We start from the raw sequence: 25,000 nt of genomic DNA on the forward strand, positions 1-25,000 counted from the left end.
AGTTATGCAACTCGAACATTTCGTAACTCTCCCTGTAGCAGTACATGAAAGGAAACCCCCGATCCAAACCACCGTACAACAAAATCCTAAGCCCAAGACTAATCATAACAGCAAATCTAGATGACAAAACAATGAACCTCAACTTCGCTCTAGACAGAGGATGGTCTGGGTTGGTTAGACGGGGAGCGGCTTGTGAAAGTCGAGAGGTATAAAGGCAGTACGGGCTAAAGGGAAAAATCGGTTTTCTTCTCCGGACGCCCTGTCACCCAACTTTGCCGACTTCAACAACACACTGTGCGTGGTGATGGTGGGGCTCGTCCCTAGCTTGTGTTTGTAGTGCTCGTAGCCGGCTGGCCGACTTCCTTGTGGTGTCAGCCGAAACGAGGAATTTCGGTGCATAGCGGAAACTTTCCCAATTTCAAAGCCAGCCACCGGTCACCGGTATTTGCCGGCGATTCGTTGTTTGGTTCCGTATCATTTTTCCATCGCTTTTTTGTTTTTTCGTTCGTTTCGCTCCTTCCGGCGAATCACACCAAAGAGAGAATGTTCCGGCATTTTCTGTGACCCACCAATTCCTTAACAACAACCACGCAGGTAGGGTTCCAATTTCTCTGTTATTTTGAAAGCCGGACTACTACCCATTGCGAGAATTAAACAGAGGAACATTATATCATCATCATGTTTGGGGTGGGTAGGGATGGTGATATTGTGAAAGCAATCAAAGTTTTGTCAATTTTTGGTACCAGCTGTTGCTGTTGCCTGCCTTCTCCTTATCATTAGCGTTGGTCGAAGGCCGATCAATAATAAGTGAATCATGTGCGCGGATGTATATTTAGACCTGTAAAGCCTGTAGATCCTGGACCATTCTTCGACATCCGCCCACGAATGCGCACAGCTAATCGCGATGAATTGGCGCAAATAGCCAAGTGTGGTCTAAAAATAGAGTTCACTTGTTCTACGCGTGAATGTGCAATGTCAGCCAAATCCAAATTCCAGCTGTTTTCTCAGTAATCACTAGCCGACGATTAGATATGGGGCTGCAAGTTTGGCAATTTTATGATTCCCAGTGCTTCCGCTTCACCACACAACGCACACCAAACGCCATGGATCGGATCTCTTTGAACAGCCGAGATTGCAAATCACAGGAAAACAAGACTTCACCAGGGCTGGAGCTTTACTTGTGGACCACGCCGCGTCTTATCGGACCTTTCGCAAGTCGCTCCGCCCGACGGAGGGGTAATTAAATCGAAACAGTCGCCACCAGTGAAGTGGTACACCGCGACGTGGGTTATCAACCGTATTCTGTCAATCACAGTTGATCAATTGTTGAACGCGCTACGGTCCAGGTGGACGACATAGGCGCCTCACACTGACTCAGAGCGAGCGTGAGAGATTTGTATGAATGAATAAGGGCTGGCACGGGATGCAAAGATGCGGATAAGTGACCTTCCCCAAACTGGTGCATATATCGAGCGGATGTCCGATGACTGCATCTATGAGCAACCATAGCCTGAGCTGACCTACTGAGCCGATCGGCTGACTGGTCTGATCGAACTGATAAACCATCTCAATGCCAATCGAAAAAATGAGGGTGGTCAATGCACAAAGATGCAGAACAATGACGACAAAGACGACAAGAGACTTGGAATCGTGTGACTACCCGCGGGGTATATAATGCTACGATTTTGCATAAGCCAACCATAACCCAACAGCGACCAGCAAACTGTTCAGTTCAGCTTTAGCAAAGTCATCTTCTCCTTCGTACAGTCCGCAACAAACAGACAAGATGGCCACCAAGTTAGCACTGCTCGTGATCGCCAGCATCTTGGCCAGCGCGTTCGCTCAACGCGAACCAACGATCGGAGTGATGACAGCCTTGAAGGAGCTGCAGCCACGCTACCGCGAGATACAGGACTTTGTAATCAACCGGTTGACGGAGGCCCGACTCAACAGTTCGCAGGTGGTCTACAACTTCCATAACGACATCATCGGCTCGAAAGATCAGTACGTCCGCGATGCCATCACCGAGGAGCAGACGGTGCTAACGATCCTCGACGGGCAGCAACCGGAAGTCGATCGCACCTGTCTCGGGTTTGTGCGCAACAGTGTCGACATGAACGTGAACCTGGTCGGCGTTTCGTACACCAACTGCATCAACACGGTGGACGATCGGTTGGGTGGCATCGTCCGGAAGTTCTACGCAACGATCCAGGAGGACGAGTCCCAGTATACGGGCACCGGCATCTTCGGTGTATTTCGGGGCGAGAACATTTTCTTCACCCCAGAGAACATCGTCGAGAAGTTGAACGAACAGCTCGAACAGCTGCGCGACAATCCGACGTACATCGCGAACGAACTGTTCGATATGGTGGTCGAGTTCGAAACTGAGCTCGGCGAGGTGAAGGAAGTGTACGAGGGATGCCTGGACGTTAACACGCAGCTGCTGCTGACCACGCTCAACATTGCCCGTACCCAGATCGTGCAGGTCTGCCAGGGACAGCTGGAGCCCGCCATTCCGACCGATAACCCCGTTGAACCGTAAGGACGAACGGTGCCTTAGCTTCAGACCAAAAAGTCTAACTCCGTACGCATCTTGTAAGATACTTAAGGTCCCGGGTACTAATAAAAACCGAACCTTTCGTGGGCTACACCTTCGCCGGTAGTTCCCAAGAGTAATGATGAGTCCGCAGAAACTTGCCGCTACCTTTTCCTTTACAGCACTAACATCGCTTTAAAATTGCATTATCGCGTTGGGGAGGAGGGGTCCCCTGCAAATAGAATACATTATTGTTATCGGTGTCGAAAGTTCCGAAAGGTGCCATTTGATCTGCTACCCTTACTTGTGCTGTCGCCTGCAGCATACCGGCTTCACCTTTCGGTGCGTCTCTAGAGGACTAACGGTGGGCTGCTAACAATGTGCTTTCAATCGCCCTTACCCAAGAGGTTCTGAGGTTCATCCGGACGATTTTTGCCCGATACCAGCTGCCGAAAGCAAATGCTTTTTAGGGCCACTTCGGGTTTCGAGTGAATTGTGGTCGGGATATGATTGATTGGTTCGCATGCAGCAAACCGCCAGCAGCATCAGCACGATGTGGTTCTGGAAATTGAATTTTCTTTCAAAACTCTCCTGTTACATTCCGCTTCTCTTGGGAAATTCGCGTACGAAACAGCAAATCCAGGGGCGCTTTTAAGAAGATTGGGCCTTTAAAAGTATATTTCTTACACCGTTCGCAACGCTGCATTTCCAGAAGAAGATGTTCGAAAATTGAGGGAATGCTCGTTTGTTCGCACGTTTCGCAATATGGTTTCTGCCTTCTGTCGCGTCGATTTGCCCTGTCGGTAAGCCAGTACATCCTGTTGACTAAACCGGACCGGAGCATGACCAGCTGGAATTTGCGAATATAATCTCGTCGTCTAAAACGAGCTCGGCGGAACTGGCGCGGTGAATTAGCTCTGACCGTTACTTTATCGGAACAATAAAACCAACGGTAGCAATGCTAAGGGTAAATCAATGCCTCGATAAGCCGTAAAAACCGAGCGATAAGCACATTTTGCGTTAGATTCGGGCCCCGATTGTCCAGTGTATAAAGAGCCTGTTCCGAATACCGCAGACCAGTATTCGGCGAGTGTTCAGAGAACGAAAAGGCATACCTTGACAGACCAACAAAGATGAAGGCTATCTTTGCCGCAGTGTTGCTGGTGGTGGTGGCGCATGTAAGTACCTTTCTGAACCGGGAAAACCGGAAGTGGAGTAATGGGAACAGTCTGGACATATTGTCTAATCGGTTGATGCGCTTGTAGGTCGCTCTTGGACAGCGCCCGGAGTCGGTGGCCGTGATCCAGAAGCTGAACGAGATCCAGCCACGCTACAAGGAAATCCAGGACTATGTGATCAACACGATCTCTGAGTACCGGCTGAGCAGTTCGGCCAAAATCGCCGACTTTCACAAGAGCATGATCCTGGTGAAGGGTTCCTTCATCGGTACTTCGATCAGTCAGGAGGAGGAGCTGCTGTCGCAAGTCAATCGTCAGCCACCCAGCGTTGACCAGCAGTGCCTCAGCTTCATCCGCCAGAGTGCCGACGTTAACATGAACCTGGCCGGTGTGTCGTACACGAACTGCATTATTTCGGCGAGTGATTTAATGAAGAAGACCGTCGAAGACTTTTACGGGCGGCTCGATATCACCGAAACCGGCAACCTGGGCATCGGTCTGTTCGAGGAGTTCCGCGGTGAGAACGTGTTCTTTGGTCCGGAGCGCATCGTCGCCAAGCTGAGCGCACGCATGAACTCGCTTGAGGATCTGCCGACCTACATCGCCAGTGAGCTGCTGGATGCAGTGACCGGGTTCTCCAACTCGCTAGAAAACATCCGCGTGGACTACATCAGCTGCATGACCGCCAATGAGCAGCTGCTGAAGAGCACGCTCAACATGGCGCAGATGCAGCTGGAGGTGGTGTGCGGTGCCCAGCGTCTGCCGAATGTACCTCCGACTCCACCGAACGCGGAATCGTAAATCGTGACGTGAGCGTGAGGAATGGCGAGTGGAAAATGGTGAATAAATTCTTTTGATACGAAACGTGCACATGCAATTCCAATTTTCAGCCGTCGTTTCGCAAGGTTGTTGGCGCCCATTTGGTGCCTTAGTAAATGAGCAATTACCTAACGATGCAATGTTTTTGTTTCTGTTTTGAGCAGTCGAAGTGCCCCGAGGAAGAACTGCCTACGACATAAGGGAGATATCACCTGGGAATTATTGGAATCTTCCACTGCGAATCGAATTATTACATGTTTTAATAGCTGTTTTATATCGATGAAGGCTGAAGTTTATTAAAATTGCCTCAAGGTTGCTTAACGATATCTCATATGATATTCATCGTTCTGATAGTTGTGTGCATCTCCCTTTGTTTTTCATTTGCTTCAATATTAATCGATCTTTTTATGATATCGTTGAGCATAAATCATGAGCTACTTCACTTATCCACCGTACTGGACAGCACACGAGATTCATTCGATTATAAATCACCTGAGACAATCACCGTACGACTCGTGGCACATCCGGTAATCGTGCGAAGCGCGTGGCACGCACCAGTCACCGTAGTCGTGCGTAAGACTCAACATGTTTGTTTGGTCCTACACACCTCAGGTTCTGAGAAAAGCGAAGAACCCGAGCAAATCTTCGCAATCGTCGGATAGTTTACTTTACACCAAATTTATAAGGCTAGACGCCTCTTTCGGGGTCTCTTATCTTACCTTTCGAATGCAAATGAGCGTGCATTCCGAGAAGACGACCCTTCCGTAACTACGCCAACAGCTGGAAGGGAGACGAGGGGACAATATTTACTTGTTGGCAAGATTAACCCAATCTACTTCTCGTAAAGCAAAGCAAATGTTTTATCACGCGATGAGTGTAGTCAGTGCATTGTGAAGCATCGCGCCACCAACAAACGGTTTTTAACGCTCTCCTACCTCTCCTATCTCATCCCCTTATAGGTCACCACGATGTTACGGCTACGGCACCGGGACTGAATCAGCTGACCAATGACGACACGAGCTATGGCGACGCCAAACCAGAATCATCCAATCCACAGAAGCGTGGTGGTAAGTTGTGCTGTTGTTCTTGTCATGGGGGTCGAGGGGTGACTTCACTGACTAACCCCAACCCTCTGGAATACTCTTTCCTCAGTCAATCCGCTGCTGTACCAGGAGACGGAACTGCGCAACGATTACTCCGGCAACTCGATCCCTCAGAACGGTATCTGGGAGGATTTAAGCGTACCGGTACCAGGGCCACTGTCCGGCTATCCGCTAGGACTGTCGTTCGAGGATGAGCTGGCCGGTCTGGCCGGATCCGGAGCCGTTGGACGACCCGAGCGTACGTACGACGTGTTGCAGCGGCTTCTCCTTCATCGGAATCAACCCTTCAATGGGGCTCCCGTGTCCGGTGGCGTTGATGTCGGTTATCCGCTGCGGCTACATGGTTACGGTAACCGGAAGAAGCGCACTCCGGCCACACAGAAATCACACAACTCGGGCTTAAGGTAAGAGAACTGTGAGAGATGGAGAAAAGGAGAGATAAAAAGGGAGCGAGAGTGATCCAGTGTTGAGTTTGTGTTGCTTCTAGTTAAAAGTTTTAAACGAATTCTCACAAACTTGGACCACGCAGCGTGCGGTGGTCGCACCGGAGTTATTTCCATTTCTGCCGTCGCCCGAGAACTTGATCACTATACTCCTGGCTCTCCAGTACTCAACGGTACAGAGCTGGTCAGTAGGGAGCCATACGCCATAAATTAATCCTCGCTCGTCGTAACTGTCAGTGGGAGTCAATCCTTCAAGTGTTGTTTCGATGGTTCGTGAATTAATTACGGAAACCCCCAACCCGGATTCATCCGTCGTGTCCGAGACCTGTTAATTGAAACTCTTGATACAGGCCGCAAAACTAAAAGATTTTCGCCTCCGATGTCCAGGCATACACCGGGCATCAGCTACAACCACAGGTCACAGGGCTCGTTGTTTTAAAGGAGTTTGCTGACATAGTTTTACCGTTTTGGAGGGGACGACCGTTTTCACTGGATCGCGGAATGAAATGAAAACAACGTTGCTGGATGGTGCACTGACGCTGCTTAATTATGTGAAGCAAAAAAGCTATGACGTTCACGTTGGAACGGAAATTTTTACTCGTACGTACGTTGATCCGCCGAGAGCTGTTTCCGAAAGGAATTTAGCCGAACCGCACCAGGTCAGACACCGGAACCGAAACTGGTTTGACAGGAGTTCGCTTCATTTGCTCCACAAAAATGAGATAAACGATAGCAGGGAGCAGCGACCTGTAACATTTGTCGAGTTGAATTGACTTTAAAGTATTTTCTCAATTGTTCGACTTAGCGAACGATGAGCGAAGGAGCTCCCCAGCGCATTACGGACGCCAAGTGGTTAGCACATCTCCCTTGCCTGTAGAAAGGAGATATTGTCAAGGAGATAAAAATACCAATTCATGGATGTAATCAAATACAATTCATGCTCCAGTCGACTCGTCACAAGCCAACCATTTGCTCTCTTTGCACACAAAACCACAAAGACGGTCTCGACAACCGTCATCGCTACACAGTAAACATCCAGTACACCACCATGGAACCAATCGCGCCTTCTTCTGCCGTTGCCTATACTCTGGTTCCATGGCTCTACGGCAGATCTAGGACGAAAAGGAAAGGGATGATGCCATGCGGTGCGATCAAAACACGATTTGTCAACAAACAACGGGCTACGGGCCAGGGGGTGCTGCCAGGGAATGCAATCACGAAATGAATTGTTTAAAACCGGCACTCCCGAATCCATTTTCGTCCATCAACCGGTAATTCCCCAAAGCACGGAGTGACCGGCCTGCCTGCCAGCCTGCCTGTGGTTTTTGTGGTTCGATTTCACTGGAAAGCCTTTGGGCAGCGGGCGAACCCCGGCGGCTTGGGCTGACTTGGTTCATCACGAAACCACGGAGGTGGTCCGTGGCACACGAGGTAATTCAATTTGTTTTCCCCGAGCTCCGAAACGTCGGCCGGCCGAGGTCAGTCTGCGGTGGACGCGTGACAAATGGAACCGAACCGTGCGCGTCCGTTCGATGATGCTGTGTGAACTCCCTGAGTGGAGGCTTCCTCAATCCTCGCTAACAGCTTGCTTTGCTTTGCTGGCGCCAAAGTGGCCTCAGCGGCGAAGAATCAGCGGGAAAAATGTTACAAATTGGCGGCCGGGCCGCAGGTCGCATATGTTTTCCAATTTTAGGTAAGAGAAGAGGGAGGTGGTGCCGTTCAGCCTGTTACTATGGCCTGCAGTGGGAAGCAACCTGAAACCGGGCAGCCAGATGCCAGACCTTCATCATCGTGGCGCGTTCTCGTCTCGAGATGGTGAACCATTCCGTCCCGTTTCGTCGGTCCTTACGATGATCCACCTCCAGGGGGAGGAAGGATGTAGAGCGGGGTTGGTGTAGGATATAAAAATTATCATTTCAACCTCCGCTTACCACCCTTACCAAGCACGTAGCCTTCGGCTACTGTCACATCGGCTTGTCAGCCTGACGTCAATCATGCTCGTGGTGGTCCTGTGGTGCTGGCTTTTCCTTCCCTTGACCGGCTTCGAGGTGAAATATGTCAATCGTTTTCTTTTTGCAAACTAATCTGATCCGATATTGCACACCAAGGGGCCAAGAATACGGTCTGTTCGGGGCCACTGTTTGTCAGACGCCCTTATGCCACCCCTCACTGTCACTACCGTACCTTCGAGAGGGACGTAAATGAACGTCAAATGGAAGGCAGTGTGTGAAAGAGAGAGAGAGAAAGAGCACGTGTTTATGCTGCATTTGAAGTGGCAAACCGTCCGGTCCCCATTTCCAGGCGCTCGCGACGCCAATGATATGCAGATGCCCGCAACGTTGCCTTGGGTTGCACATTAATATTAATAATTTCCGAGCTGGCGCCGAATGTAGCGCTTTTCCCGGTACCCCCCTGCGGTGCTGGATGCGAGCGCTTATGTTTAATGTATTTAATGTGCTTCGTGAATTCGATGAATGTGCTTTAAATCTAACACAACCACAGAGCGTTGCCGGTAGGGGGCTGATCATAATATTGTTTCGCTCGTCAGCAATTGCTTAAAAGAAACGAAAATAGATCCATCGAGAAATACAGGAAATGGTTTGTGAGTTCGCGATGTCCGTAGCTTCCCGACATGTGTCGATAAACAAACGAATTGGAATCGAATGGATTATGCAAATGGCAGCGCGACTCGACGGCAACAGTTTGCCTTTATGGATTCAATGGCTGGAAACAGCACTGATGTTGAATAAGCCATGTGTGAGTTATAATTTCTAACGCTTTAACTAAGGCACCTGCTATGCATTTCTATTCATACTGTTGTTTGTCATACTGTATTCAGATTTAAACAGATGCAGAAACATAAATCTGTCATTTAACGAATTTTGGAACTGACAATAGCCACATACACCTCAGCTTCGTTAATATTGTACTGCCTAACTGTGAGAAATTTAATTTGATTGACACATTTTCACGATTTTGCTTAAACAATCTGGATATTTGGGTATATTAGATGGTAGATTTTTTTTAATCAAATATTTTTCGTAAAATATAACACATTTTTCATAAACTCAACATTTTTTATCAAATTGTCGCAACAAATAATCCTATTTACATTTTAAGCAACGATGCTATCCCTGTAATGAAGCTTAAATTGCAGCTATTCAAGGCATTCGTATTCAAACCCCGGTTGCTACATAACTTTAAACTGTAGCATAGGTTTCCTGTTCGACTGTTCGTATTAAAAATTAAAGTGCTCGCGTTATGCACTCAATACATCGAAATCCCACAATTTGTTATTGGTTACACCTGCCTAAAAAAAACCATTTAATCCATTTGCTAAGAACAGTGCAGCGGCAAACAGTTTCAAAATGTTTCTCCAGTATTTCTATCACCATTTCACGCAACATCGGTGGCTTTAACCTCTCGAAAACAATCGATGTGGCTTTTCTCAAGAAGTGCTTTGGAAGGAAACTTTTTCTTTTTATCCCAAAACCTCATCATCACTGCTCGCCCAAACTTCCTAATCCATTCGACGAAAGAAGTGCGCTCAGCCGGCGGCGACAGAGCAACGACTCGACTCGATTGCGGTCGCAAAGCCGAAAACATGCGTTGGCCTGAAACGAATTATATCCACCTTTTCCCCCCATTTGTTTCGTCATGTTTTCTTTAAACTCCGCGGTGTTGTTTTGCATCGTGAGGCGGTTTAAATATTGCCCAAACTCTCTTTCTCTTGCTCTGTCTCTTTTTAAACCGCGACCAACTGAAACCGTAATCGGGCTCCATAAAATCAAATTCATGTCCTCGGCACATTGCATTGCCATTCTTTTTCGTGCTTACCAACGCCTGCCACACTCAACAGTACCGACTGACAGATTTCACCTCCTTTACCAGTTAGGAAGGCGAACTGCAGAAGCTCAGCATGCTCCACCCTACCGGCATGCGGTGTATGTTCGCCTGGAACTCGATACGTGCCGGGACGAGACGAAATGACGAAAAAGAAATAAATAAAGAACGTCGAAGGCAAAGTTTGCATTCCCTCGCATTCCTTAGCAGCTGTCTTTTTAGAGAATGGGCACTCCGGATTGGCTTAAGGTTTGCAATCTTGCTCTTGGCATGACAGAAGAATTCAACGAGGAGTTAGAAGACGGTAGAGAGGGAGAGCAGATCGATACCACACATGCACACACACACACGCTACTGAGTCGAAACACCCACCGATGAATTTTTGGTTATGTGAAATATTTACCAGCGGAGGTGAGCCGAGTGGGTTGGAGCTGTGCTTGCCTCGTGTTTGACATCATCGATAGCGATTAGACCGGTTCGAAGCCGAAGGTTTTTGGGCTGCAGGTAAGCTCTAGCAGCTAACCACATTCCCCTGATCCGGATCAGAAGGGCCGGAATGGTGTAAGCTACTGCCAGAGAGATATTTAAAATTTTATCGTTTGCACATTCGGCTCCGTTCACTGGAATTGTACTCGATCGATCGAGCCAATCGTTCTATTTAAAATGAACGTTCTATTTGCGCGCTCCGCGTATGCTTTAGAAGATTGAAAAGGATTTCGTTCGCACAAAAAAATACCGGAGTCAAAAGCACTCCAAGCGACTACTGACTCGTAGACACCATCGCCAGCGTCACTCCGGTGCACTCTGTGCTTCCTGCTGTAGACGATAATTACGGGCAACATTTGAATTCATTAACAAACATGCTTCGGCCAGACGAAACAAATTAAAACAAGTCCCAGCCAGCTGCAAACGGGCGTACGCCGTCCGGATGCTATGGCAGCACGCTTCGGCTAGTTTGATAGGAAATATGCAAAACGGAAAAGAAAATAGGGAAATGCAAAGTGAACGAAACAATAGCGCCGGTCGCATCGACGTCTACAGCATTCGTTACCAGGCGCCTCCATCGCGCGAACCAATCGACCATGCGCCTCCATCCGGGAAACTTTTATTGTTTCCGGATGTTTAGCGCTGTCACTGAATGGTAATAGTAGCGGAGTGAAGTGATGATGCCGCTATTTATTATTGCTTATTACTGCTGTGCTTGCTGGATAATGATGGTTATGATTTGATTTTACATTTTATGAGCATGGGCTTTCGGTTTCGGATCTAAAAACCAATATTGCGTGAAGCTGGAAATCAATCACCCGTATCATCGTTCTCGTTTACAGCGTGAGGAATGTGCATATCATAATGTTTATCTTTTTAACTATGTGATTTGATATCTATGATTTTATGACGCATTTAAACACTAAAGAAAATGTTGTACTGACGAATAAATTCGACTTACTGGCATGCAAAATGTATAAAATAATCCATTTCGATACAATTTATTTGTTCGTTTGTAGATGAAATTATGTCGAGGGAAATTTTATCTAATAGTTGCTCTTTTTTTACAAATATTTGTATTATACCTTCAGAGTTAGTGTTTTAGACAGTATTCAATCATTATATTAAGGATTTAAAAAAATCAAACTTCTATTATGCTTCTCCGACCTTATTTCATTGCATATAAAATTCATTAATGATAAAAACAAGAATCATCGATGATATTGTTGCAGTTCATTGCCAACAATTTAAGAACTTTTTAATTTCATCAAAATGCTTAAATTTTCGTGGAAAGGAAAAACTGTTGAGTAACCCTCTTAAGTTGCATTGACTGAACTTTATGTATTGGTTTGTAATGAAATTTTGAAATCAGATCAAATTGTATCATTAAATTTCTTAATTAGAATTTAGATAATGAATTTGTATCTTTCAATTCATTTAAGTGTTGGACTATGTCTTTTGAAAAAAACGCCTTGAAAAAGCATAGTTTATATTAGCTTTGTGCATGTCATTTCCCGGCAGTTTTCCTGCATTTTCATTCCAGTTTCCCATTCCCTCACATGCGTTCAGGATGTTGAAAACGACTGAACACAGAGGTTTTTCTGCCTTTCGTCTTTGCCCTCAGCAAATAACATTCCCCGACACTGAGAATGGCAAACATGCAACATGCAAGCATTTGATGCATTTTCGTTGCCACCATTCGCTGGCGTGTGCTGTGGCGTGGCTGCTCCCAGGATGACACATCATCGCCGCTTCACTGGCACCATTCATAACACCAGTGACGGATGATAATCTTCGTGGTTAGCACGAAAATGGATGGCAGTTGCAGTCAGATGCGACTTCCGTTTATCATTTAACAGTGAAATCGGGAACCGGGTTTTTTCTATGCCCGGTAACGCCAGCACACCGACTAGGCTAGTCAAGCTCGCCCAGCCCAGTTAACAGCATGTCATCCTCACCAGTAAGCAACGCCTGGCACAGTGCAGCAAATGCTTAATGTTTACTGTTTGGATACTTAATTTTGTGACTCGTTTTCAGCAGCTGTGTCAAGGGCGAGATGGACGTTCGCTATTCTTTTGGTGACATACATACACTGTAGCGTACGTACGTCCGTGCCGTGCAGTGCCACCCAAAGCAGGTCCAACCGGTTGGTGTGTACTTGTTGCTCTGGGGAAATCAGCAAAACCAAAGCTTACCCGTGCCCGTACCCAAGCGGCAACAGGAAGATGTCTATCGTATCCGTTCTCTTTCTCTCTCGCGAGACACAATACTTTGCAAGCGTCGAGCAAGACAAGGAACAGAACGAGGATAGCGGTAAGATATGGTGAGAGGAACAGAGAGAGAGACAAGCTGGCTGGCAAGCAGAAAACATACCACCGTTGGGCGTCATAACTCGTGCACAATGCTAAAGGAAATGCACTTTTCAACCTGCCAGACACTTCACCGCACTCGGCGTGGAGGTAGTGGTGGTGGTGGTAGTGGTGGTGCCAAAGGATGCGCCATTATGCTTTTATGATGTCACTCCCCGGCACTGCCACTGGGTGTTGTGGTGCACCCTGGCATCTCCTTCTACCGGAATGACACCAGTCACCACCCCAACAACCTCTGCTGCAGCACCCACACCCTCGCCTCTGTTCCTGTCCGCTGCTGATCCTGGTTGTAAGCCTTCCAGATGGTAGACCATGGCAGCGGAGACTTTCAATTAGAAGCTCCTGCAAAAGGAGTGCATCGGTCAGGACCGAGAGGCCTCGGGCCAAGAGGCTCAACGGCCAAAGTCGAACAAACTGATTCCCCTACTCCCTTCTAACCCAACCCTCAACGTGACGGTATGTTCGACCGTGGCGTGGAGTGTGGACGACGCCGTTAAGCATCTTAAACGGTAAACGGAACCGTTCACCGCTCCGTTCAGTGCCAAATAGGATTATTGCCATACTGGTGCGGTTCCGATCCGATCGATCCGATGGCGATCAGCGCCACGCCACGAGAATTGAAGAGGGAAGACTAAACTCACAGAAGGCCATCACCACCACTACCACTCGAAGCACTCGGGGTTCGTGGTTTGGCAGTCAAGGGGCGTACAAATATTTGTCTCTCAGCTCTCGGCTCTCCCTCTCTCCAGCCTGTAGGAATTCACTTACGCTGGGAATATGGGCGCACTCATCGGGCGCTTGCCACAAATGCAAACGTCATCCTGCGTTGCCATGGCCGGAAGTGTGCACCAACTCGTGATGCTGCTCGATGACACTCGACACCCGGTCCGCGAGGTTCGTTGGGGTGGGAGAAGGCGATGCGTTTGCATTTAGGATTTACAGGACAACCGGCAGCCGGGATGCCTCGGATCGATGAGTTAGCTCATCCTCATTTCTCACTCCGCGGCACATGAGCAGCAGCAGCAGCGGCCGCATCATCGACTTGAGCTCACGCCTTCATTTGGCAGTCACAGGCAACCAGGGCCTCCTACTCTGCTTTCTCCGATTCTTCTTCTTCTTCTCCTCTTAGGGGCCACTTAGTAGCGAGTTGAGGCGTTAAGGATGCGAAACAAATTATTCATTCACCTGGGAAATATATCATTTCTAATTAGTGAGTTAGTTAATTATCTTCCCGCTCCGCGAGGCTCGGCTACCGGCACCGGAACCGGGACAACCCAACTAATCGGTAACTACTAAGGGCTTGGCTCGATGCCCGTGGTGCCTGTGCTGTCTGTGCTGACGAGCGATGATAATGATGGAACGATGGAGTTCCGTTTCCATCCGTCGTCAGTCATTAGGCCTGCCAGCCTAGCTCAACTCGATTATGACGAACGCTAGCGCGTAAATTATGTAATTAAGAAACAGGCCAAGGCAACAATCAGTAAGGGTTCCTTTTTTGGACCGAAAGCACTTGGGCTAGATCCAAACAACGGCCATCTACGACGTTCGATGCCCAAGTTGTTCTTCTTCGCACCTTCTGATCGCACTTCTGATCTGCTGATTTCGATGATAGATTTCCATATGGAACGACACACTCGCTCTCGCTACCTTCCCTCTTACACTACAACCGCTGAGTTGGGACCTCTGGACCCGGTTTTTGGTCCTGATAGGGGATTTTGGTTTATCGTTTTGCCTTCGAGATTTGCAGCCCCACCGTTCATTTTGCACGACGATAAGCGGCGGTTGCTGCGATTTCTGGTGAATAAACAAAGGCGTTAATCGCTGCCCTTAACCTCAAACTCGAATGCGCCCTCTGGGAGCTCAACCGAACCAACCGAAGAAGGGGCCGCAATCGGTTGGTGCGAGCGGCAGTCTCGGAGAAATTCAATTAACTGCTTTCTTTGGGCGATGCTTTGATAAAATTTTAAAAGCGCTCCTTGACCAACTGCCCGCCCCTCCCGGGGAGAGGACACCAGGGAACAAGGTGGTTAGTGTTTTCCATTTGAAGTCGCTTTACGGAGTTGAAACCGAGGACGAAGAAAACTAATTCCAAGTGTTCCTGGCCACCTTGGGAGACCTTGGACTCCCGTCGGATGTTCCCCTTGAATCCCAGTCCGCGGCCGGTGATTTGCATTTTAACATTTTCACACTCCCTCAACACAAAACACGCTGACCCAAATTTAAACAATACGTTCCACGTCATTCCCTCCTTGTTGGAGGGAAAGTAAAAAAGGAACAGCTCTGCAGTACGCTCTCCTGTCAGCAGTCATGCTTTTGACTCCCGGAAAAGGGCTGTCCCGGTGGACACCACTGAGGATTCGCCAGTTCCAGGGACTCTCGTCTGCTGGTGGCGATGTGTGCTGCGTGACAAAAAAGTTTTCACACATTTCAACTGCCGTCAACTCAGTCAACTGTTAAACGACTTCGGGAGTGGTGAAAGCCCCAAAAAAACGCGGGATTCCTCCCAAGAGCGCTTGACCCCTTCCCGGAGTGGGAAGGGCCTTGCGAGGCGTATGGGCGGTGCGAACGAAAACTTCCAACTTAACCCCCCCTCGGTCTCCAGGTAATTTCGTGGAAAATGATATTTCCTTAGACCGCGGCCAAAAGTCACAAGAAGTGGCAAATAAAAAGAAAACGAACGGCAGAGAAAAGGGAATGGAAGAAAAGCAAACGAACTCCACGGTACACAAAAACGGGGGAAAACCACGACATGCCAAGCTGAGCCCATGGGGTTGAGTTATGGATGGCGCAATTTTCCCTGTTTCCACTGGTCGGAGCAAACCGAGCAATCATCGCGCGGGTTAGTGGAAAGGATCCTTGGATGGACGGACATCATTCCGGGCATGATCGGAGCTAGAGACCGCGGCAGGCTGTAGTAGTGTTGGCGCCGACAAAGTGCGATTTTTTAATTGAATAACAACCCATTCCCAGCTCCATTAGCATGCTCATCTCGTACCGCCTTTGAATGCCAGCACAACGCATACGGTATGGACTCGCTTCAGCGACTCGCTCTCTCTCTTTCTCTCTTTCTCTCTCCTTTTGCTCCTGCTCGGCATGGATGCTGCCGGAGGTGTAGGTGTGAACCGTGCGACCACTTGATGTCGCTCGCTGATATCGCACGTACAGGATAATTGGGTTTCATCAATTTGTTGATAAGTGAGTGTCTCTTCACGCGGCCACAACATTGTGTATGTGATTGCGGCCAGACAGGAGGCTCTCTTCCCCCCCTCTGTTGCTGGGTGTGCAGTTAGAAGAGAGCTTTACGATCAGGACCTCAAGCGATCGATATTGTAATGTCGTTGCGGTTCGTTGCGGAAGCAGAGAGATAAATGTGTTGAAAGATAAATATTGTTAAGAACGGTAAACAATATGATTCGAGGAAAGCACTATCCTTAGCAAGAAGCTAGTATCTCCTCACCTCACCACTGGAATGCCTATAATCAACTGCCGCTACTGCTACTTGAACGCTCGCCAGCTCCGGGGGCAGCACTAATTGCTTGTTAATCGAATCAACACAATCAACAGGTGAATGCAACAGGTTTGTACTGCTTTCGCACCTTCACAAGCATGCCGAAGGAAGCAAGTACGATACACGATAAGCTGCAAGGCAACCCCCCCACAGGATGCCAAGCTGGTCATCGTCGGTCTAATGAACAGCGCTGTCTATGGGAGTGGTGTGCAGGGGAATTTGGTTTCGTATTCTTATCTAAGCGTTCTCTCCCCAACCCCTTGAGGAATCTGTCCAGGAACCTCCGGCACACCTGCCACACCACCACCATTACGCGCCATGCGCTGTCACTCACTCGCATGCCTTCGAGATTCAATTCATGGAGCGTTGAAGGTTGAAGAGGGGGGTGTTCTGTCGGTTGCCAAGACAATGGAAACACAAACCTGCCACTCATCGAGCAGGGCATAGGGAATGGAAACATAAACCAGCATCATCTCTCCCCTGTCCCCTTTCTTTTGCTTTCGATGCCGATCTACTCCATGGGCTGTTGTGGGTTCATGTGGACAGTGCTTCTTCTTATTACTATCGTCTCCAAGACAATGCCCATGCAGCCCATTATCCCCAGGCTACCGAAGACAGCTTCGAGGAAACGCTTGTTTGTTCGTATTATCGCTTCGCTTCGCGATGACTTAGTAGCAACCGGCTGTAGCTAGCAAACAATACTAATCAGTGGATGGTTCCATCCGTGGACGTGGTTGGCCACCTAAAAAGGCCAGTCAGCTGGCAGCCAGAACAGCAGAACTGGTGCTGCTGTTGTTGGTGTCTTGTTCCTAATTAAAGACCAATCCTGTACGTCATCGTGTACACACTCGATCGACCGGCACGGTCACTTTGGCAATGGCAGGCTAACAAGCAGGTTAATCAAACAGGTGGTAACCTGCCTCCGGGAGGGCGCTACTTGGTTGACCCCATGACACGAGTGGGCCCGAGTACCGACGCACAGCAGTCTTGAGGGCTGGGAAAGGTGGGAAGGGAATCCTGGAATTGAATTATGTTACGCATTGGGCCAAGTAAGGGATGATAGCGCTAGCGGGATTCCATTATTGAAACACACTCACTACAAATCGAATTAAATGTTCATTTCGGGAAATGGAATCGAGGTTTTCGGAGGGCGTCCCGCCGACGAATCGAACGAATCTTCAAGACTTCAATTCAAGATGGTCGCGAATGCTCGAGTCAATGGCGGTAGTACGAAGGATACTTTTACGTACAATCGACCATATGGAATGTCAAAGAAGCACGATGACTCTCGATTTGGACGACGAAATCAAAGACGTCGGCTGTTGCTTTAATGCTAGTGTCTGGCTACTAATTCTATGTTGTGAATTCGCCCTTTTTTCCATTCGCTCCATTTTCTGCAGCTGAGTAGTACTACTGCAACAGAGTACTACAATCGTCGACATGTGCGTCAAGGCAATCATGGTAATTGCAATAACGGTCCTGTTGCAGTTGGTTTGATCAAACTGTGATTTGAGCACTGGTGCATACGGTAATGAGTGCAATCAAGATAGCACTAATGCTGTTATTTCCGTTATCTACCGCCCAGTGGAACTAATGATGCAACAACGGGACATGACTTGTTGTGCGCATTATTGCCTCATGTCGCTGGAAGATATGTTCGAGGGTCTGTTTGCATTTCTGTTACCACACACTTGGTGATTGTGCTACTTATAACATTTTCCATATGGCTTAGTCCAGCATCGAAAGATGAGATTGATTTATAAAATGAAAATGATACCGCACCCGATGAGGCTTAAAACATATCCACAACATACACTGCACTCCTAATGGTACATTCAAACAAGTGACAGAACTCGAACAGGTGTCACCTGTGCACGTTTGAGGATCATATTTTAATTAGTGAATGATGTACGTGCCAATCGTGTACTTGGCCTCACCTGAACTGTGATTTCATTAATTAATTTCATACAAAAGAAAACGAAAACAAACGGTTTCGAATCAATGTTACACCGATCGGGGACGTGAGGAGCACTCATTTCAATCCATTCCCGTGTACCCGTGTCACTTCCGTTATTTAAAACGTGCTGGATAATGCACTCATTAAAGGATAAACTCGAACGAAACTCTCTCTTGCTCGGCACTCGATTGCAGATTGAAGCGAAATACCAATAAGCTGTCACCGGCCGAAGTGTTCTCGCTGCTGGCACTGATGGACTCCCGCGATCCGTACCACTCGCTGCAACCCCTGCCGGACTATCTGCCCGATGCAGCCCCCGATATGCTGGCTTACGTTCCGAATGGGCTCTACCAGGACATACCGCTACCGTTGGCCCTCGAACGGCTGCTCGCCGAACGCAACGAACTAAGCCCGTCGGACGACTTTGCCTACGAGGATGGCGGTGAGTGGATGAACGGATGGACGGAACCGTCGGTCGACTATCTAGGCCTACCGTTGGCCGACCTGGACGCCCTTGGTCAGCTTGGCGAAGGCTTCGGTTACGGCAAATCATCCAACACCAACAAGAACGGTAACTGTACGGTTCTTTATAAGCAGCCATTTTTTGGCCCAATCCAACCAACTTAACGCTAACTTTCGTCACTTCCTATCTACAGTCTATCTGCCCCAGAAGCGCTTCATGGTGGCCAAGAAGAAGCGAAGCACAGGCTCAGCACAGACGCAGCCGGCCACCGGTTCCGGTTGCAAGACCGGCGATGTGGGCTGCAACAGCCGCTACGGTACCATACAGGCAGCGGCCTAATCACGCACAGGAACGACTCGGAACAAGAAGGACACAAGAAATAGCGACGCACCCAACGGACCACGAGTATCGGAAAACAATCAATCGCACTGTACCCAAAAGTGTTAATTGTGTCATTGTATCAACGTTACGTATTTGCTAGCTGGAGACCGGACAGCGTACTCCGAAACCACAACCAACAAAAAATCAACACAAAAAATTGATGAGGCACATCCACAATATATCAGCTTGAATTTTCCTATCATTTTCATGTTCCGCGTGCACCAGTGTGCATTGCACACTGTTTGTTCCGTTTGGCTGGCTGCAAGGCAAGCAAACAGTCGCACGCTGTCTGGGAGGGAGGGAAAAATGGAGAGTTCAGGAGTGAAATTGATTGTGTTTGAGGCTGTAGGCTAACCTCTATTTTACTCTCGAACCTAGCTTTTCCACGTCAGCATGGCGGAACCTTATTATGCTTTAAAAAAAAAAACCTAACGTTTGTCAGCGGTACCACCGCCGTATAGTGGGCAGCGAACGCCTTTGTTAACGGCTCGTTTTTGTCCAACATCTTCCCCCAACTCAAAATAAAACATATAAAAACACAGAGACATTCTATAACAAAGCGGTTATTGCTCTATTACCACCTTCTTAGACGTTGAATGGCTACCATTGCAGAAGACATCCATGTATTGCTCTAGTGGATTCGTATTCGTATACATACTTGTATTACTCGTATTTAGCCGTGTCTCAAGGTACACAGCACACCCTTCCCCTAGATGATGTAGATGACGCAGAGATACAGACACTGTTAGGATCTGCTCACTGCTGGTAGATGTAGACCAAAATGCATACCCTAATGTTAATCGTAACCGAACGCGCATGATGTTTATCAGTGTATTTAACGTAGATGTACCTAAATCGTTCAATCGAAACTGCTCTTCTATACAATAACGGTTCGCACAGACCGTGTACGCGCATGATAACATGACAAGAAACTGGCTCAGAGGTAAATAATTTTTAGTCAAGTAAGCAACCAACCTGCACAGGAACGCTATTCCTACACCTAACATTAAACAAGAGGCAAAAAGTAAAACACTCTCTCACGCATCCAATATTTATATTAATCACACAAATAATGCATACATATATACATATACATATATATAAACATCATACCATAATGTAGTAAATGACTCTCTACCTAAATAACGGCACATTGTAAGTGGTTAATGAAAGGAAAGAAAAAAACTCACAAAAACGAAACAAAAGAAGATAAATCAAAACACACGACCCTACCTACACGTACACGCAGATGATGCTGCAGCAGGGTTCAGTTCAGTACTATGCAGGAATGCATTATGTTTAGGAATGTTTTATAATACATTAAAAGATGACGATGACGACGAAGGCGAAGATGAGACGTGGAGCGACCATCAAGCTGGATAAACTGGTGGCTCGTCGACAGCAACTGTTAAGGATTTGTTCAGTTTGGTCACTCTACTGAAGTCACACTGGTCAAGAGACATGGCACTAAATAGTGCTGTGATCCTGGAAGACGAAGTGGGGCCCCTAATAGGATCGGCAGACAAAATGCCAGAAAGTGTGTTTGAGCGTGCATGTGTACGAAAACGCAAATGCCACTGGATCTGGAATCCGTGGCGCTGAAAGGAGTTAGTGAAAGCGCTAGGCTTTGCATGGCACAGATTTGTGAAACCAAGATGATGAAATAAAGCGATGGAAAAGTACACACGAAACTGACGGTCGGAAAGGGACCACTTTTCAACTTGTTGCGTCCTTCTGCGCTTGATATGATTTCAGTTCGGCCATCATTGCTTGCACCTTTTAGAACCGTTTATTCTATTTTTGTTTCGTTCTTAGTTTCGTAACGTGCACATCTACAGTTCCGTATTTGTTAAAGAGGATTGTAATGTTATTTTCGTGATAGAATATTATAATAGCTTCTATAAACTTCTCCTTCTAAAACCTAAAACCAACTTGCGATGCGGTTGATTTACGACCAGAAAGAAATTCTTCGACGAATTGACTGCTCATCGGCCATTTATGCTGCGAAGGTCATGTTGTACTGATTTTATTGTTTGCGATTGTGAGCATTATAATTCGGTAAATTTTTATTACAAACTAAACGAGCTAGAGGACTCCGATCTAAAGGCTGGTCCATGCGCTACGATTTCGTTATCTGCGCAGATCGCACCGTACAAAAGCATCGTAGCGTGTGTACTAGGCTTAACGATGAGCATTGCACGATAGATGGCGCTAAAGGGGGGCTTTCGAGCGACACCTGGCGAATGTTTTACAACCAATCGTTTCAACGTTTCAAAATGTTGCAACGGAAAAAGTAACAAATCGTTATTAATCCACTTTTGACAACTTTTTAAACTATTTTTATACTTTTTTTTATAGTTTAAGAGTTGGCTGTCAGTAATAGATCAATACCTTACCGGAAAACTGTTCAGCATATCATTTTCATTTATTTGTTCCTGACAGAAAACGATATCCTTGAGCCACGTGGATAAAATAGAGATCTAGAAATTGCAAGAATGCCTGCAGTATTGGACAAACGTACGAGACTAGCTATTTCGGAAAGCAGTAAACACGCCAACACTAACCGGGTGCGGTATTCATTTACAAATTTATTCAGATTCGATTCTATTCCGCTGCTCGACTCCACCACATCCCATCCGTCCGTCGGTTGCACCGATTCTTTTTTTTTTTCCTATTGTAAACCAATATTTTGTACAAAAAACTAAACTCTCGTTCCAGCGTTCCCCTAAGGAATAACGTCCTATTTACTAAAACATAAATATCGTACAAAAGCTAGGCCCTGGCTCCAGGTACCTGGGACAGTGTATTCTGGTAGAAATGCATCCTGCAGACAGTGCCGTTGATCAGCTACAGCATTCATCGAATCCGAATCCGGCTCCTGGTTCATTTACACAAAACATACAAAACACACCGATCGACCAACCACCACTCGGTCGGAAGAGGGACCCCTCCCCCCCAGGCAGCGGCAGCTATCTAGTTGCTAAGTATCTACACAACAGTGGAATCCATGGGCCCTCGGCCTCGGCTTCCCAGCTATATATCCTAGGGCTTCCTACCTACTAGCTACCGGGAGCTGAGCAGAGATTTGCGAAGGGGGCTCATAGCCACCTCAGCTCAGCTCTCTGTTGGCACCCCTCCTTCCTGTTTTTCGCTCTTGTACTGACTGCCTTTCCCTGTACTCTGCACTACAATAATACCACCTCCCGTTTCAACCCGTTTCATTCCTATCCCCGGATAGTGATTCTGGAAGTAAAGGATGGCAGCCAAAGATGGATCGATTATTTGCTGTTCGGTAAGGGTGTTCATCATTTCACTTTCAACGCTACAAAGCAGGACGCGTCCAGGCTAGGGGCGCAATCGAACACAACATCAAACAAAGGCGAGGCACAAAGGCATTAGCAAGCTAAGCGATAGTGGGTTAGGAAGGAAGGTGAAGCACAAGGCGGGTCCAGGCTGCAGTGCAGGAGCCGACCCCGCCAAGGGGGATTATGTACACATAAACGAACGATCATCATCTGAATCCGCGCGTACAACGTGGCGTGGAGAAAGTGCAAAGCAATAAAGAAGCACTGGACCGTTTCATCGAGATGGGGCCACATCCACCACCGGTTATCACCGTCACGCGCTTCTAGGCGTCCATGCATGACGCGGGAGCAGAATTCAACAAATACTGGCCCCGTGTGTACTGACGTGTAGGCTGCTAGTGTTACTGGTGAACTGGTTTACCGTCAGTGCGGCAAGATAGTGCCGAGAGGTGACAGATCGAGTCCATTCTCGCGCCGCCAATCCCGTCTACTAGGCCACCGACACCGTCAACATCGGCTCACCCCGGGTGGCCTTATCACGCGCACCGGGCATGAGGGCATTAGAACCATTTGCACTGGACCGGACCGATTCTTTGGATTTCTTTCGATCTTTCTGGGACAACGTGCTACGCCGATCGCACACCCAGCCTTATCAACTAAAACTGGACTATTCCGGCAGGCTCCGTAACGAGCTTCCGCCAGACATTCTAATCAATCGGTGATAAAGTTTTGCAAAAAGTCCCAAAAAAAGGCGTCTGGCCGACGGCAGGCAAGACGACTACTCCGTTCAAATCTTATCCGCTAATCACTCGCCGGCGGTACGGTATTACATCATTAACCACATCCCGACATCCACTACCACAGTATGTAACAGGACAAAGCGCGAGAGAGGAAAAGAGAGCGTGTGCGAAAGGGTAACGTGGAAGCATTTCAGGAAGCAATAAAGCGAATGCGAGATCATTCTACACGTGGTTTAAGCAAGCGGAAGTAATATAACAGCGGGGCCGCTCCCTCCCGGGCATTGCTAGAGGATGCCGTAACAGTACTTGCGCTCGGTGTACGACCGAAACACGGGATTATCGGCAATGTACGCCTCCAGCACCAGGGACGAAACGGAAACATGCGTGAGTAGTGGAGATTTGGCATTAATACCTGCACTGGCCAGCGTTGCCCGGCGCTCGAGCTGCACCTGACCGCCGCCGCCGCCATTCAGCGGTTTGCCTTCATCGGTTTGATTTTCTGCAAACAGAGAGAAATGAACGCAAGGGCAGGAGGTAAGGAAAGAGAGAGAGAGATAGAGAGAGAGCGCGTGGTTAGACATGTCTCGCAAGCAGGCCGCCCTTTCCTGTTAGCTGGCAGAACGGTGTTTGGATGAATCGACATAGAAGTCAGTGGAAGGGTCCTTGACGATGGTCAAGGGGGCAGGCAAACCGCGGGACCGGCAGGCAATCGATAGATAGGCAGGCGGATGCAAGGAGATCTTAAATGTATGTCAATGTTGTTTTGATGTGTTTATTGTGTTACTCGACAGCGCTCGGCTCATGCCATTATCACATACTGCTACTACAACAACAACAACCACTACTACTTCTACAGCACACACTCACACGCACTCTCGATTAGTGGGCGAGAAAGGAAGTGAGATGAATATGATGAAGGAAGGAACCACCGGCGTGGGGGGAATTTTGTTAAGCGACCCCTTCACCCTTCTCCACCATCACCACCACTACTAGCCACTCTCGCACCCATCACTTACCACAATCCCAGGCATTGTGGGCCAGCGGTTCGGGCCGCGGTTCGGCCACCGCATTCTTCTTTGGCTCATCGTCCTTCACGCAGCGTATCAGGAACATCGTGCTGGCACCGAAGAGGGGCGGAATACCGGCCAAAATGAACGGCAACTGGTACGAACCGGTATGATCGTACAGCATACCGGCGACCGGTGGACCGAGCGTCAGCGGTAACGAGCACATTCCGAGCAGAAATCCGATCGCCTGCGTTGCACCCCGCGGTCCACAGATATCGTACGCGATCGGACCGAGCAGCGAGATGAAGCATCCATCGAACAAACCCATCGCTAGTGTGATGGCAAGGAGGAGCGGGAAGGATCCGGTCGCCGGTAGACACATCGTCAGCGTACCGATCAGCACGAACGACATCTGCTGCAGCAGCACCCGGTTAACGCGTGGCATATCGGCGATAAAACCGAACAGCAACCGGCCCAACCCGGACGTAATGCCGATGCACATGACCGGCAGGTTTTCACCCTTGCCGGGGAAATTATCCTTCACGAACTTGCCCATATGCACGTACGGTACGAAGTAACCGAACAGTGCGATCGGAATCGAGACGGCCCAGATGATGTAACGGCGTTTCTTCCAGTTGTCGAAGTTGATGAACGACCGGAAGAAGTTGTTGGCGGCCGAGCGACCCGGTTTGATCTTCGGTGGCGGTGGCGGTGGCTGCAGCGGTTTGTACAGCAGGGCACAGAAGATCACGAAGCTCGAGATGATGGCCAGGATGCGGAAGGAGGTCGCTAGGCCCGTGTGCTGCACCAGATAGTCGAGGCAGAGCGGCATGATGGCAGTGAAGACGCTCGAACCGGCCGT

General features: G+C 48.2%; 2 protein-coding genes across 5 annotated transcripts in view; one reads left to right on the plus strand and one right to left on the minus strand.

The window, feature by feature from the left end:
• LOC125952374 (uncharacterized) overlaps positions 1 to 20,961 on the plus strand; it is a 31,810-nt gene extending 10,849 nt beyond the window's left edge. For 2 of the 3 annotated variants that reach the window (XM_049681821.1, XM_049681822.1), the window contains exons 3-6: positions 5,493 to 5,600; positions 5,686 to 6,040; positions 18,437 to 18,819; positions 18,899 to 20,961. In XM_049681821.1, coding sequence (XP_049537778.1) covers positions 5,493 to 5,600; positions 5,686 to 6,040; positions 18,437 to 18,819; positions 18,899 to 19,044 — 992 coding nt within the window. In that variant the 3' untranslated portion in view covers positions 19,045 to 20,961. The remainder of the gene's footprint in view (positions 1 to 5,492; positions 5,601 to 5,685; positions 6,041 to 18,436; positions 18,820 to 18,898) is intronic. The other variant, XM_049681824.1, reaches the window with a different exon arrangement.
• A 693-nt stretch (positions 20,962 to 21,654) lies between these two features.
• The window catches only part of LOC125952339 (monocarboxylate transporter 10), a 12,973-nt gene continuing 9,627 nt past the window's right edge, over positions 21,655 to 25,000 (minus strand). The window contains exons 3-5 of one of the 2 annotated variants that reach the window (XM_049681781.1): positions 24,148 to 25,000; positions 23,544 to 23,630; positions 21,655 to 22,329 (exon numbers count right to left, since the gene is read on the minus strand). The exon at positions 24,148 to 25,000 is cut by the window's right edge and continues 278 nt beyond it. In XM_049681781.1, the coding sequence (XP_049537738.1) occupies positions 22,295 to 22,329; positions 23,544 to 23,630; positions 24,148 to 25,000 (975 nt within the window). In that variant the 3' untranslated portion in view covers positions 21,655 to 22,294. The remainder of the gene's footprint in view (positions 22,330 to 23,543; positions 23,631 to 24,147) is intronic. The other variant, XM_049681782.1, reaches the window with a different exon arrangement.

The sequence above is a fragment of the Anopheles darlingi genome, chromosome 2 (genome assembly GCF_943734745.1).
Source record: "Anopheles darlingi chromosome 2, idAnoDarlMG_H_01, whole genome shotgun sequence".
Lineage (NCBI taxonomy): Eukaryota > Metazoa > Arthropoda > Insecta > Diptera > Culicidae > Anopheles > Anopheles darlingi.